General features: G+C 62.3%; 2 protein-coding genes across 2 annotated transcripts; both read right to left on the bottom strand.

The window, feature by feature from the left end:
• Positions 1-662: 662 nt before the first annotated feature.
• PTGIR (prostaglandin I2 receptor) lies at positions 663-4,753 on the bottom strand. The gene is made up of 2 exons (XM_030298697.1): positions 3,986-4,753; positions 663-2,942 (listed from the first exon to the last, which is right to left on the bottom strand). Exons 1-2 carry the CDS (start codon positions 4,751-4,753, stop codon positions 2,556-2,558), a joined length of 1,155 nt encoding a protein of 384 aa, XP_030154557.1. The 3' UTR covers positions 663-2,555.
• Positions 4,754-10,949: 6,196 nt separating this feature from the next.
• Positions 10,950-11,745, bottom strand: GNG8 (G protein subunit gamma 8). Its single transcript, XM_032591420.1, has 2 exons — positions 11,370-11,745; positions 10,950-11,140 (listed from the first exon to the last, which is right to left on the bottom strand). The coding sequence occupies exons 1-2, from the start codon at positions 11,451-11,453 to the stop codon at positions 11,012-11,014; spliced, it is 213 nt and encodes a 70-aa protein (XP_032447311.1). The 5' UTR covers positions 11,454-11,745; the 3' UTR covers positions 10,950-11,011.
• Between the last annotated feature and the right edge of the window lie 619 nt (positions 11,746-12,364).

A 12,364-nucleotide genomic window follows, 5' to 3' on the forward strand; every position in this document is an offset into this window, starting at 1 on the left:
CTCGGAGCCTGCTTGGGATTCTCTCTCTGTCACTCTCTGCCCCTCCCCCACCTCAAAATGAACATTAAAAAAAAAAAAAAAGCCATTTTAGGTATTTAATCTTCACTTCCCTTTAAGCCAAATCTGAAAAATGGGGATGACAATAGCACCCACCTCAGGCTTGGAAGCTGTGGGTTCAACTGCCCAGCCCTGTGCTGCCATTGAGGGAGCCCTAAGAGGCCAGATAGAACTGACCCACTTTCCGAGACAGCACAGAGAGAGGAAACGGGCGCCCCCTGGGGGTCTTGCCTGGACAGGCAGGCCCCCTTTCCCTGGCCTCCAACCCAAAATGCGCCTCTGCAGTCCCTCCACCCCCCACCCCATCCTTTCTCCACCGCCCTCCAAGGGCCCTTTGGGTGGGTTCTCACTGAGGCTGGGCCAGGTTTGGCGACAAAAGCCAGACCACCTGATGTTTCTTGGCCCCCCGTTTGGTTTTTGTACAAGTCAAGTTTTTGATTATTAAATTCAACCAAGAGGTCACTCTGGCAAGACTGTCATAAAAGTTTCTACACACGCTCAATTTTTTTTTTTAGCATTTTTTAGCATCACGTTAGCATTTTGTTTAGCATTTTTTATGGTGGTAAATGCCCATAACATAAAATGTACCATTTTAACGCGTACACTTCAGAGACGTTTAGTATATTTTCAGTGTTGTACGACCATCGGCGCTACCTAGTTCCAGAACGTTTTGATCACCCCAAAAGGAAGCCCATGGCCATTAAAGACGATCGTCTGGACCTATTTTTTAACTCTCCCAGACACCCCTCTTTCTCCGGTAATGTGATTCAAATCATAGTGGCTGGGGAACAAAACAAAACAAAAAAAAAAGAAATGGGGAAACAACGGAAGCAAAGTGTTGCTTTTTCTCAACCCACGTTTCAAGCCACAGACAACAATAGCAGCGACAAGGATGGCAATAACAGTAACGCGTCTTGGGGTATTTATTCCAGGAAAGCACTGTGCTACGCTGCTTTCCAGGGGGAACGGGGTCATCCTGAGCACAGCCCTGTGAACTGAATACTACGTTATCATCGCCCTTCTGCACAAAAGGAAGCCAGGGCCCAGGGAGGCACTGCCACTAGCCAAGCGAGCTGGGTTCCGGAGATAGAAAGATCAACTGCACCCTTAGACTGTGCTTCCTCCTCGCTGTGCGACCCAAGGCTGGCGATTGCCCTCTCTGGGCCTTCACTCCAGCTTCTGTGGAAAGGCTCCAATAAGAGCAGGCTGGAGAGAGGGTGCACCCCCCCCCCCCCCCGCAGAGCAGAGGACTCAATGATGTCAGCTGCTGTTATCTCTATGGGAAGCCCATGCCTCCCTCTCCGGTCCCTCCCCAGGTACGTATTTATGGTTTTAACCCTAGAGCAACTACAAAGGGGAACTGGGAGGGGCTGGGGGGAAAAAGCTGTCCCGGCTGTCCCTCTGTTCACCGCCTACCACCCCAAACACCACTTCCTTTCCTGTCAGTCAGCTCCCTCCCAAGCACCCTTGATCTCTGGCCTCTCTGTGGGCAGGCGAAGGCCATGAAGCCAGAAGCCAGAAGGCTGGCGATCACCCCAGCGGAGTCCCGGGGCGGGGCATAGACTGGTCTAGGGTCTCCAACACCTGCAGAGTCAGTGCCCGCTATTTGTGGAAGGAATCAATGACATTTTTGTGAGGGCTCTGAGGACACATGAGCTGAGGTCAGGCTTTGTAAGTAAGCGGGCGGCTGTTTACTCAGGGACAGGCACAGGGACTTGGGTCTGCGTCCCTGTGCCCGGGTGGTCCCTGGGATCCCTAACTCCCGTGCCCTTGTCCTCGGGTCGCCCTCGTCTCCGCCAGCACCCGGGCTCCCGCCCCCACAGTCCACATCTCGCAGGCCACCAAGCCATGCAGCTTCCCAGGCACGTGTCCAGAGTGCCACCTAGCATATGACAATCTTTCCTTCCTCTGGTCCCCCCCCCCCCGCCCCATCTCTTCCACGTCTGATGGGAAATCAGGAGTGAGGGGAGGCAGGGAGCTTGTCCAAGAATCTCTGGTTCTCATGAGGCAGCAGAGAGGGTGGCTTTTGGAGTGGCCTGGGAGAGGGCAGGGATGTCCCCTGGGGTTTGGGGGCGGGCCAGCCAAGCACCCCGAAGGGATGAGGATCAGAGCCAGAACCTGAACCAGAGCAGACCTGAGTGCACAGAAGCTTCTGGGAACTTTCCCGCCCTCTAAATATTTAGACAGTGAGATAGATGGGCAAGCGAGGACCAGAGCGGGCCGGCCAGGCCCCCAGTTATTTTGAGAGACCTGTTCTTTTTGTGTTCCAGGACAAACGTCCCCTCTGTCCCTCCCTCTTCTCCCAGAGCCTGCCGTGGCCACCCTGAAGAAGGAGACATAGGGGAATAGCAGCTGATCACCCCCCGCATTCAGGGGGTCGAGATTCCAGCAGACAAGGACCCCGAGACTCATCCCCGCTTGTCCACCAGCGGCCGTGCCGCCCCTGTGTGTCCGGCTCCTGCTTCCGGGACACAGGGCAGGAGATCGTGGCAGCCGGGTCAGCAGAGGGAGCAGGCCGCCGCCGACCCCTCTTTGGATGACGTTCCCGTGGTGCTGGCGGATCGCTGTGCCTGGGGTAAGCGTCCCCCCCGCCCCTCGCCCCAGGCTGACAGGGGCACCCATCTCTCCTCCTTCCCCCCAAGAGCAGTGGGGGCCCTTGAGTCCTTCCTCCCCGAGGCGGGCCGGGAGAGGGGTGTCTGCGAGTCGCCGTGGGCAGGCCTGGGGCACAGGCAGCACAACCAGGTCCTGAGCCTCTGGAAGACAGCCTTGCGGAAGAGGATGAAGACCCAGGGGTCGAGGATGGGGTTGAAGGCGTTGAACCGGAAGGCCAGGAGGTCCCCCACCTCGCTGCTATCCGGGGCGATGGCCTGGGTGAAGCCTCGGACCTGGGGACAGGGCGAGAGCATTAAGAAGCACCCGTGAACCCCCCACCCTCCCCCACGCCCCCGCCCTCACGCCCCGCCTTCCACTTGGGTCGCTGGCAGGAATGAGGGAGGGGCGCCCTTTAGAAAAGGAAGGAAATAAGATAAGATGTAACCTAAGTGAGAAATGCATCCGGGGCGCAGAGGGAGAGAAAGTCCCAGGAAAGTACCAGCCTAGAGGGACAGAGCTGGGGTTGTGTGGGTGTGTCCCGGGGCCGTGGCCCCTGCGTGTGTGTGTGTGTGTGTGTGTGTGTGTCCACACCTTCCAGCCTCTGAGTTGTCCGTAACCCCCACCCCCTAAGGTTGGACGGCCCCCAAATCTAGCCCAGCCCTCGCATTTTACAGAAAGAGAAGCCGAGGCCCAGAATACAGGGCCGGATGACCAGGTGGCCTTGCCACGTTCCAGTTCCCCGGAGAAGCAGGCAGGGGCTCTGCAGGGAAGGGGCGAGGCCGGGAGAGTGGGGCTGGGGTGGGAAGGGCCGGGGGGTGGGGGGGAAGCAGACCCTGGAATCTGGGGTCCAGACCTGGCTCTGTGTGCGTGTGGGCAAGACACATGACCCTCCACCGGTAAAAATAGCGACGGGACAGGAACTTTGTTCGGTTCCTTGCTAAGTGCTTGTGGAATGGGTGCAGCGGGTCATTTGAAGATTATTCCGGAGAGAATTTGTAAACCGCGGAGCACAGGGTGGACCCAGAGCAACTGCGCAATGAACGGTGGATCTTATCACCGCGGGGGTAGGGGAAGGTTGGGGTGTGTTTGGAGGGGTGCCAGAGATGTGCAAGGCTGGGAGACCAGGGGTCAGCAGGGGTCCAATAGGGCAGAAGCACGGGGGGGGGGGCACAGACTTCTCCGGAAAGCTGGGAGTTGCTTGGCCACGGACAAAGCCTCCGGCCTCGTCGGGGGGGTCTCAGCGTCCCCATCCGTGAAACGGGCGCAACCGCTGGAGGACAGAGCCGGGTGCCGCCCTCCCCCTCCCCCTCCCCCTCCAGCTGCGGAGAGGACTCACCGTGAGAGGCAGGGAGCACACGGCCATGATGCCCGTCATGAGAGCCAGCAGAATCAGGTGGTCAACCTCGTCCTCTCCCGCCCGGGGCCCGGGCGCCAGCGAGCCCTGGTGGCGCCTCTGCCGGCGATACATGCGGCAGAGGCTCAGGGTGACGGAGCTGTTGCAGAGGACGATGGCGGCCACCAGCAGGGCCACGAGGCTGGCGTAGGCCAGTGAGAAGGCGCAGCCGCCCGGCTCCGTGGCGCGCATCCGGATGAAGCACCAGCTCCCCGGGCAGTACTGCTGATGTTGGCCCAGGCCCAGCAGGGGCAGCGAACAGAAGAAGGTGCAGAAGGCGTAGACGGCAGGCAGGGCGAGGCGGGCGCAGCGCGGCCCGTCCAGCTGGGCGTAGACGTAGGGGTGGCTGAGCGCCAGGCAGCGCTCCACGGCCATGGCGAAGAGGATGAGCGTGGAGGCCAGGCCGAAGAAGGTCATGGCGAAGGCGAAGGTGTCGCAGAGCGTGGGGCGGCCCCGGGCCAGGCCCAGCAGCGAGCTGTTGCGGGCGTAGGTCACGAACACCGCGGGGCTCAGGAAGCAAGTGCCCAGCAGGTCGGTGACGGCCAGTCCGGTGACGAGCACGGTGAAGGCCGAGGGGCGTGACCGTCGCCGCGCCCCCAGGATGCCTAGTGCCAGCCCGTTGCCCACCACGCCCGCCACGAACATCAGGGTGCTGGTGGCTGGGCCCACCGAGTCCCGCACGTAGGTGAGGTTCCTGCACGAATCCGCCATCCCCCCTGCCTCCTGGACTAGAGGGGTCCCGAGGGGGCGGGGGGTTGAGGGGGAGCCGGGTCTGCCCCCCCAAGCCCCACTCAGATGCCCACCGCCCTCCCCATGGTCAACCCCAAGGTCCACCCGTCGGTCTGTCTGCCTCTCTCCTCTCTCTCCCTGTCTTTCCCCCTTCCGTCTCCCGGTTCTGTCTTCTCCCTTGCCCACCCCTTCTCTGCCTCTGCCTCTCCCTCTCTCTCCCCTCCTCACCGCACCTCTGTCTGCCTTCTCTCTCAGTGCCTCCTCTGTCCCCCGCTCTCCTGTCAGCCGAGGTCTGTGTCTGTCTGTGTTGGTCTGTGTGTGTCAGCTTCTCCCTGCTTCCCTCCTCCTCCCTCCCTCCCTCCTCGCCTGGCCCGGCTTTTTCATTTCCTCCCTCTGCCCCGCCTTCCCCTCCCCTGCTTGCTCTAGAGGCACCCCTCCCCAACCTCGGGCTCTCTCCATCTCCCCTGCCCGGTCCAGGTGCCCTCACTGAGCCACCTGCCACTTCCTCGCAGGAGGGTCTCTCTCTGCTCTTCTCCCTTCCCCGGTGGCCCCCCGTGGGGACCACTGAATGTCACACTCGGGGGCACACCGGGACAAGACCTAAGGGGCACAGCTGACCGGTCCGAGAGGCCGTCTGCGGGTGGCCTCTGGGATCCATTCTGGGCTCCAGGCCCCGGGGTTAGGACATTGCCCAGGGATTGAGAAATGACCAGGAAATTCCTCCCCGATGTAGTGTTTTACAGGCATTACTGCGATCTCTGTTCCCCGGACACAATTCGCTCCTTCCAGAAGGCTGGAGAAGGAGGTGGCCGAGCCAGAGGAAAAAATGCCAGTCCCTGGAGCCCATCCCAACTTGCAAGCTCACCCAGCCAGCTGAGTCTGGGAAGAGGGATTCGAGGGACTTGGGACTTGGTGTCCCCGCCGTCGGGGGCGGGGAGTGGGGGGTTGGGGGGGGTACCCAGGGCTTCCAAGAGCACTAAAGGGGAGCGCCCTCCCACCCTCCGGCTTCTTGCTCCAGCAATCCCAGGCCCTTAGGCCAAGCTCTGGTGACCTTGACTTCCAGGAATAATTCTGGCCACAGACAGCAGTCCAAGACTCCAACATCACTGTCACATGGTTCTCTCCCACACCCCAAACACACCCCCGGCCACCGCCGCCCTCGGGCCAGTGTGGTCGGCCTGCGTGTCCCAGCTGGTAACCGGTCCTGGTTCCCACTGAGTCAACGGCTCCCCATTCAGCCTCCCCGCCCCTAAGGGCCCGAGACCCTGTCGGATACCCCTTAGGGGAGGCCCGTTTGAGTAGAGGGATGACAAACTCCATTTGCCCTGAGCTCCTGTCCCCATCCCACCACTAACTAACACCAGCTTCACGGGCCTGGCGGCCAACCGCGGCCAATGGCCCATCCCAGAGCCCCCTTTGTCACAAGGAGAGAGCCTGTGCCCGTGTTGCCTCATGTCCAAGGCCAGGAGGGATGCTCCCGATCTCCAGGGCCGGACACTGGGTAGCTGCAGACTTCCTCTCTCTGTACCCAGGCCCCTCGGTGACCACAACCCCCGCACTCCTTCTCCCCCTCTCCCTATCGCCCGTGCCCAGCTGGCATCCCGGCTTCCGGCCTCAGCTCCAGCCATAGCAGGGGCTCTGAGGGGGGGGGCGCCCCTGTGGATGGGCCTCAGGCCTCCTAGCTATGTGGTGCCCCCCCCCCCAACCTGCCACCGCCCCATGCTCTGCAGTCCCCAGACGGACCAGAGGGAACTCAGGAAGTTGTATCATATTAATGAAAGATGACGCCTGGCAGGCTTCTGTCCTGTCGAAGCATCAGGGGAGTTGGGGGGGGGGGGCGGGGGTATCTCCGGTTCCTGGAGCCTCCCTCCCACTGGCTTCCTGGTTCAGGAAGTCCACTCTGCTCCCATGCCCAGTGAGGCCTCACACACCCTGCCCCCCCCTCCAGGCCTCAGTTTATCCACCTGTGCCACTGGGGGCCGGGAGTCCCGGGGCCAATGTCAGTGCTGGACACACTCCCACTTACTTTCCGGGAACCCTGACATCCTGCCCAGCTGGGGCCACGCCCACAGCAAGGGCCACAAAGGGTTCCTCTTCCTGCAGGTGCCTTGGGGTGAAAGGTCCCCCCAGCTGTGCTATGAGGGGGCAGGCGGCTTCCACGGGGCGGGGGAACCGTGGGAAGGAGCCGCCCCGGGTGGGTGAGTCAGCCTCCTCCCTCTCGCACTGGTCGAACACCACTCAGGCGTCCCCAGAAGGACCGCGGACAGAGGGGCAGAGGAGAGGACAGCCCAGGGACAGCTGGCGCCGGCCAGCACAGAACTTGGGCGGGGGGGGCGGGGGGCACCCGGGGGCGGGGTGTGCCAGGGACCGTGGTGGACGTGTGACCTTCACGTGCGGGTCTGTGTGGGATTAGTGTCACCCGGGTGAGCCTTGGAAGAGCGCTGTGTGTGTGTGTGTGTGTGCACTCTGGCGTCCCTTCCCTCGAAGGTCCACTCGCCCATCGGTGTCTGTTGACGCGTCTTGTTGCGGGTGTCGGCGCCTGGGTACCGCGGGCCCGTGGGCCTCTCCGTGGCTGTGTCTCCCGCGTCGGTTTGCAAGGGAAGGTTTGCTGCCCGGCGCCTTGGGAAGACACGGGTTCTGGAAAGCCCCCCCCTCTGCCACCCGCCGGCCACTTGCTGTGTGACTCCGGACGACGACTTGGTCTAGCTCAGCCCTGATGTCCTCCTTCCTCGAGTGGCTGCCTCGCGCTTACTGGGGGCGTGGTGTGGACAGTGGGGGCAGAAGCCACCCCACCCGCCTCCAGGCAGCCCTCAGGTAGCTGCTGTCGTTATTCCTTCCACAGACTCCCGCCCGCTTAACTGTGTGCCCAGGGGGAGGGCCCCAGAGGGGCTCCGAGGCAGGGCGCCGTCCACGGCCCCCCTCGGTGTGCGGCAAGGGGACGGGGGAGGGACAGGAAGGTCAGAGCTGGAGACTGGAGTGGCAGGCCCTCCCCTGAGTCATCTGCGCCCCCCAGGTCTCCCCCACCCCTGCTTGTTGGCCAAGGCCTCCGGCTGCCTGCCTGGGCCGCATCTGGCCTTGCGGCTGAGCTCACGCCCCCCCCCCCACCCTTGCCCTGGGCCCAACCCTCTCTTGGCTCCCAGCCTCCTGACCTTGCCCCGGGAGAAGGGAGAAGGATGGACCCACCCTGTACCCCTCCCCGCCCCACGCACAGACAGGAGTGAGCACAGCCGCGTCAGCTCTGACACCTGCCAAGCCTACCTGTCCTCCTGTGCCCTCTGCCCGCTGCAAGGAGCCGCTGTGTGCCCATCCTGACCTGTCCCTCATCGGCAGGTCCCAACGCCTTCAGTCAGGGGCCCTTTTCCTCTGCCCACCGCCCTTTCCTGCACCGCAAATGGGCCCTTGCCTACCCGCCAGACTCTGCGTCTCACCCCTGCCCCAGGGGGCTCTCCCCTGTCGTCCCTGCCCTGCCTTTGCGGGGGGTGGGGGGGTGTGCCCCTCACTTCCGTCCTGCAAGCCCCCTCCCGACACCTCCAGTCGCTTCTGGAAGAGCTCATCCGTGGGCCCCCACTCCCACCTCAAGCCCCCACTGGCCAGGTGATGTCACCGCCCTGTGCCTGATGCCACGTCTGAAACATGGGGATAAACCGGGTCTTTGGGGGGGGGAGAAGGGGTTATCCAACAATTAAGTGAGGTGGGGGCTTCAGAAACAGGACTCCAGGAAGTGATGGTCACAGTTGTGGCTCGGGGCCACCCCGCCCCCAGACCCCTTCAGCAAAACCAAGCACTGCTCAGGGCCTGTGGGGTACAGAGGGAAGACAGCCTGGCAGGGGCAGCCCTTGGGGTTGGGGGTGAAGAGGGAGGGGACTGCTGACTGCAATCACTTCCCCAGGCGGTCACCTCTCTGCCTCTTGGTCTGGCTCTGACCCCAGAGCTGACCTCACAGCTGGGGCTGGCCGGATAGAGCAGCGGGTCACCAGAAGCCCGTGCTCCCGAGTCATACCCGCTAACAAGGTTATCCAGATTTACACGCATGGATGCTGGTCACCCGGGACCTGCTCTGTCCGGCTCATCCGGCCTCCCCCGCCTCCTCCAGGTAGACCTCCCTTCCTGCCCGCCCTCGCTTCCCCACATGGGGTCAGGAAGTCAGGAGAAGGGATCTCCGCTATACAGCCCCAAGATTTCGAAGCTGAAAGGGTCTAAAAATCCCAACAGTCTAGGTTCAAGAGATCCTTACACTCGTGAGGTGCAGAGCTCCGGATCCTAGCCGGACAGGGGAAGAGGATTCTGGCCCCCCGGGGTTGAAAGACTCCAGCATGCCGGCCCTCTGAGGTCCTGCAATTGGAGATTCCTTCGCCTTTCAGGTTCTAAGAGGCAAGGATGCCGGGTCTGAGAAATTCCAGAACCCTCTGGCGACTTCCCTCCCGGCATCCCTCCTCCCCAGCTCATCCTTGGCTCTCTCTGTCCCCAGTCTCCCCCGGGGCTCCCACAGACATGATGCAACCGGGGCTGGAGCCGGCTGAGAGGTGGGAGGCAGGAGGGAGATGTAATTACAGAAGCTTCTGCCTCGATCCAGCAGGAAGCTCGGAGTTGGGGCCCAGGGGACCCCAATCCGATGTGAATAATGGAGCGCTCGCCAGAAGCGCGCATGGCCCCCTCTAGGGAGGGGAGGCCCAGTGAGGGGGCTCCATCCAGGTCCAGGGGTCCAGCAACCCCCCCCCACCCCGTTAGCCCCAAGCTGGGGAGCACAGGTGTTCCTCTGGAGAGAAGAGGAAGTCTGTGAGGACCCTGGGGGGGGGGGGTCTCTAACTCAGTGGCCCTCCAGCCACCTCACCGGGTCTGCGGTCTGCGTCTCCTCATTTTCGACATTCAAGACATTTCCCAGTCTCTTCACGCCGTGGTAAGAACCCCCTGGGACTCGGCCGCCTTAACCAGGAGACGGTAGGACAGGGGCGGAGACTCTGGTGAACCGCGAAGCCCGGGTCCCATCCCCCAGCCTCCGGGTCACCCCCGAGGGCTTAGGCAGGCCTGAGGTCACCAGAACTTCCGATTTGGGAGAAGCCAGAAATAAGGACTTTTATGTGAAGTACTCCTATTTTTCAATTTGGCAACCAAGTCAAGAACATTTTTAAACATTATGTAGGCCAAAAGTAGAGAACCAAAAAAAAAATATATATATATATATATATATATATTTATATATCTATATCTGCAGGCTATAAATGTCCTGTGGGCCACCAATGTGTGAAGTGAGAAATACAGGGCAGGAACTGTGACTGAGGCAGCCCTGTGTCCCCAGAACAAAGAAAATAACCACCGAAGGGAGGAACGTCACACCTCAATTTGTCTCCTCTCCCTCCAGCCACGCTTCTCTCTCCTCTGGGTCCCCAAGTGTTATTACCACCATGTCCCAGCTCAGATGTCCCCTCCTTCAGGAAGCCCTCCCCGGCGCCCAAGCTGAGTCAAGCGCTCCCTCGGAGCTCCCCGACCCCAGCCCTGCCCTGTCTGGGTCATGACTATCTGGGGACAGGTCTGGGTCTCCTATTGGATTCTGAGCCGCAAGAGGGCAAAGCCAAGGGCTGTCTCGGTCCCAACTATGTCCCCGGGCTTCACCCAGAACAGGGCTGGTCACAGAGCAGGTAGGTAGGTCTTCAGGGAGGGCTTGGAAGAATGAACGGGACAAATGAATGAACAGAGGTCAGTGCTACGGACAGAGGTAAGCCCGTGGCAGGGGGTGGAGTCACTCAGGGAGAGGGAAAGGAGGGGTGGGCACGGGGGCTCCTGGAGAGGAGAGGGGCCAGCTCAGGGGTTCGGGGGTTCAGCGCTGGAGGCCACAGTCTACCCCTCATTACCTCCCAGCTGTGTAACTTGGAGTGAGGGGACCTCCTTTGGCTCAGTTTCGTCCCCTGCAAAATGGATACTATTCAAGTAGCCGGCTGCCTTCTGGGGCTGTGGGGATGATTAAATAAGTTCAGGGTCGCGGAGGGCCCAGTGCAGGTCAGAGTCCGGGGTGCTCACTTCCTCCGGTACACCCTCCCCATCCACAACCCCCCCCCACGCCACACATCCTCACCCCAACACACTCCAAACACACTCAGGAGGGCCGTGGAGGGACAGGGTCCCCCGTGATGGCCCCAAGCTCTGTGCGTGCCTCAGTTTCCCCAAAAGCACAGGTACCACCACAGCCGCCACGTTTATTGGATTCACTCTGTGGCGAGGGAGGGGGTAAGCTGTCGCGAAGACTCAGAGCAGGACGCAAAAGAGGCGCTTGTCGCGGAAGGGGTTCTCTGCGGCGGGGACCGGCGTCACCAGCGGGTCATCTTTGGCGTGCGTCTCGCAGAAGGCCAGGAGCTCGGCGGCCGCCTGCGACACCTGCGGACGCCGGGGCGCGGTCCGTTCTCCGCCCAAGGCCCCGCCCCCGCCCCGCCCCTTCCCAGCCCCGGCCCCGCCCCTTCCCGGCCCCGCCCCGGCCCTTCCCGGCCCCGCCCCCGGGTCCCGCCCAGTTCCGGAGCCGGTCTTCCCGCGGGCCCCGCCTCCAACAGCGCGGGGTCCGGCCCCCGGCCCCGCAGCTCCCTCCGGCCTCCCCAACCCCACCCCGCACCTTCATGCGATCGATGTTCACCTCCAGCTTCAGCTGTTCCACCGTCTTGCGGGCCTCCGCGATCTTGGCCATGTTGTTGGACATGGCTAAGGGCGGGGAAGAGTTTAAACGCCGGGCGGGAGTAGGGGCTGACGGGGTAGGCTAGGACAAGCCGGGGTCCCCAGGTAGGGGGTGGCAGCGGTGGTGGGACCCGGGCGACAGGGGTGTGGATGGAAGAGCGTACGAATGGGGTGCCCGGAGGTGGAGGGAGGGACAGGAAACCAGAGAAAAGAGGAGGAATGAAGGGACCTACAGATGGGCGACCAAGAGGCAGGCCAAGGGAGGGCCAGAGGGGCCAGAGGAGGGATGGAGGGGTGCAGAGACGGGGTACCTAGATGGAGGGAAGGACAAAGACGGGCGAGGGAAGGCCGGAGGGAAGTCCAGTGATAAGGCTGCCTGGCAGGTGGAGGGAGGGACCGAAGAACAGGGCCACAGGTGCTGGATGGGGATCCAGGTGTCCTCAGCCCCCGGGGACAGAGCATGAGCCAGGAGGGGGGCCCTCCCCAGGCCAATTAGCGGCGGCTCGGGGAGAACAAGGAATTAAGATCGCGGCGGGAAGGGCGCAGAGGGGGCCTCATTAGGGCCTTGGCAGCAGCTGCCCCCTCCGGCCCCCTTGGGGAGCTCCCCCACGCCCGGCCTGGCCACCTCAAAGGCGCCTCTGCTCATTAGCCGCCCAACAGAGGGCTGGGGGTGGGGTGCGGCGGGCAACTCGGCCATGACTGGGAGAGGGGCAGAGAGGATGGAGAGAGGGACACATGGAGGGGCAGAGGGAGCCACAGAGTGACAGAAAGACCGAGGCACGGAAGAAATAGAGAGACTGGGCCCGGGAGAGAGGGGTGGAGGGATGAAGCGATGTGGGGGGAGGGGGGACAAGGAGAGGGGTCAAAAAAAAAAAAAAAGAGTGATCCAGGGGGGACAGAGGGGATGAAGGCACAGGGCAGGGACAGAGAAGGGGA

The sequence above is a fragment of the Lynx canadensis genome, chromosome E2 (assembly GCF_007474595.2).
Source record: "Lynx canadensis isolate LIC74 chromosome E2, mLynCan4.pri.v2, whole genome shotgun sequence".
In the NCBI taxonomy this organism is placed as follows: domain Eukaryota; kingdom Metazoa; phylum Chordata; class Mammalia; order Carnivora; family Felidae; genus Lynx; species Lynx canadensis.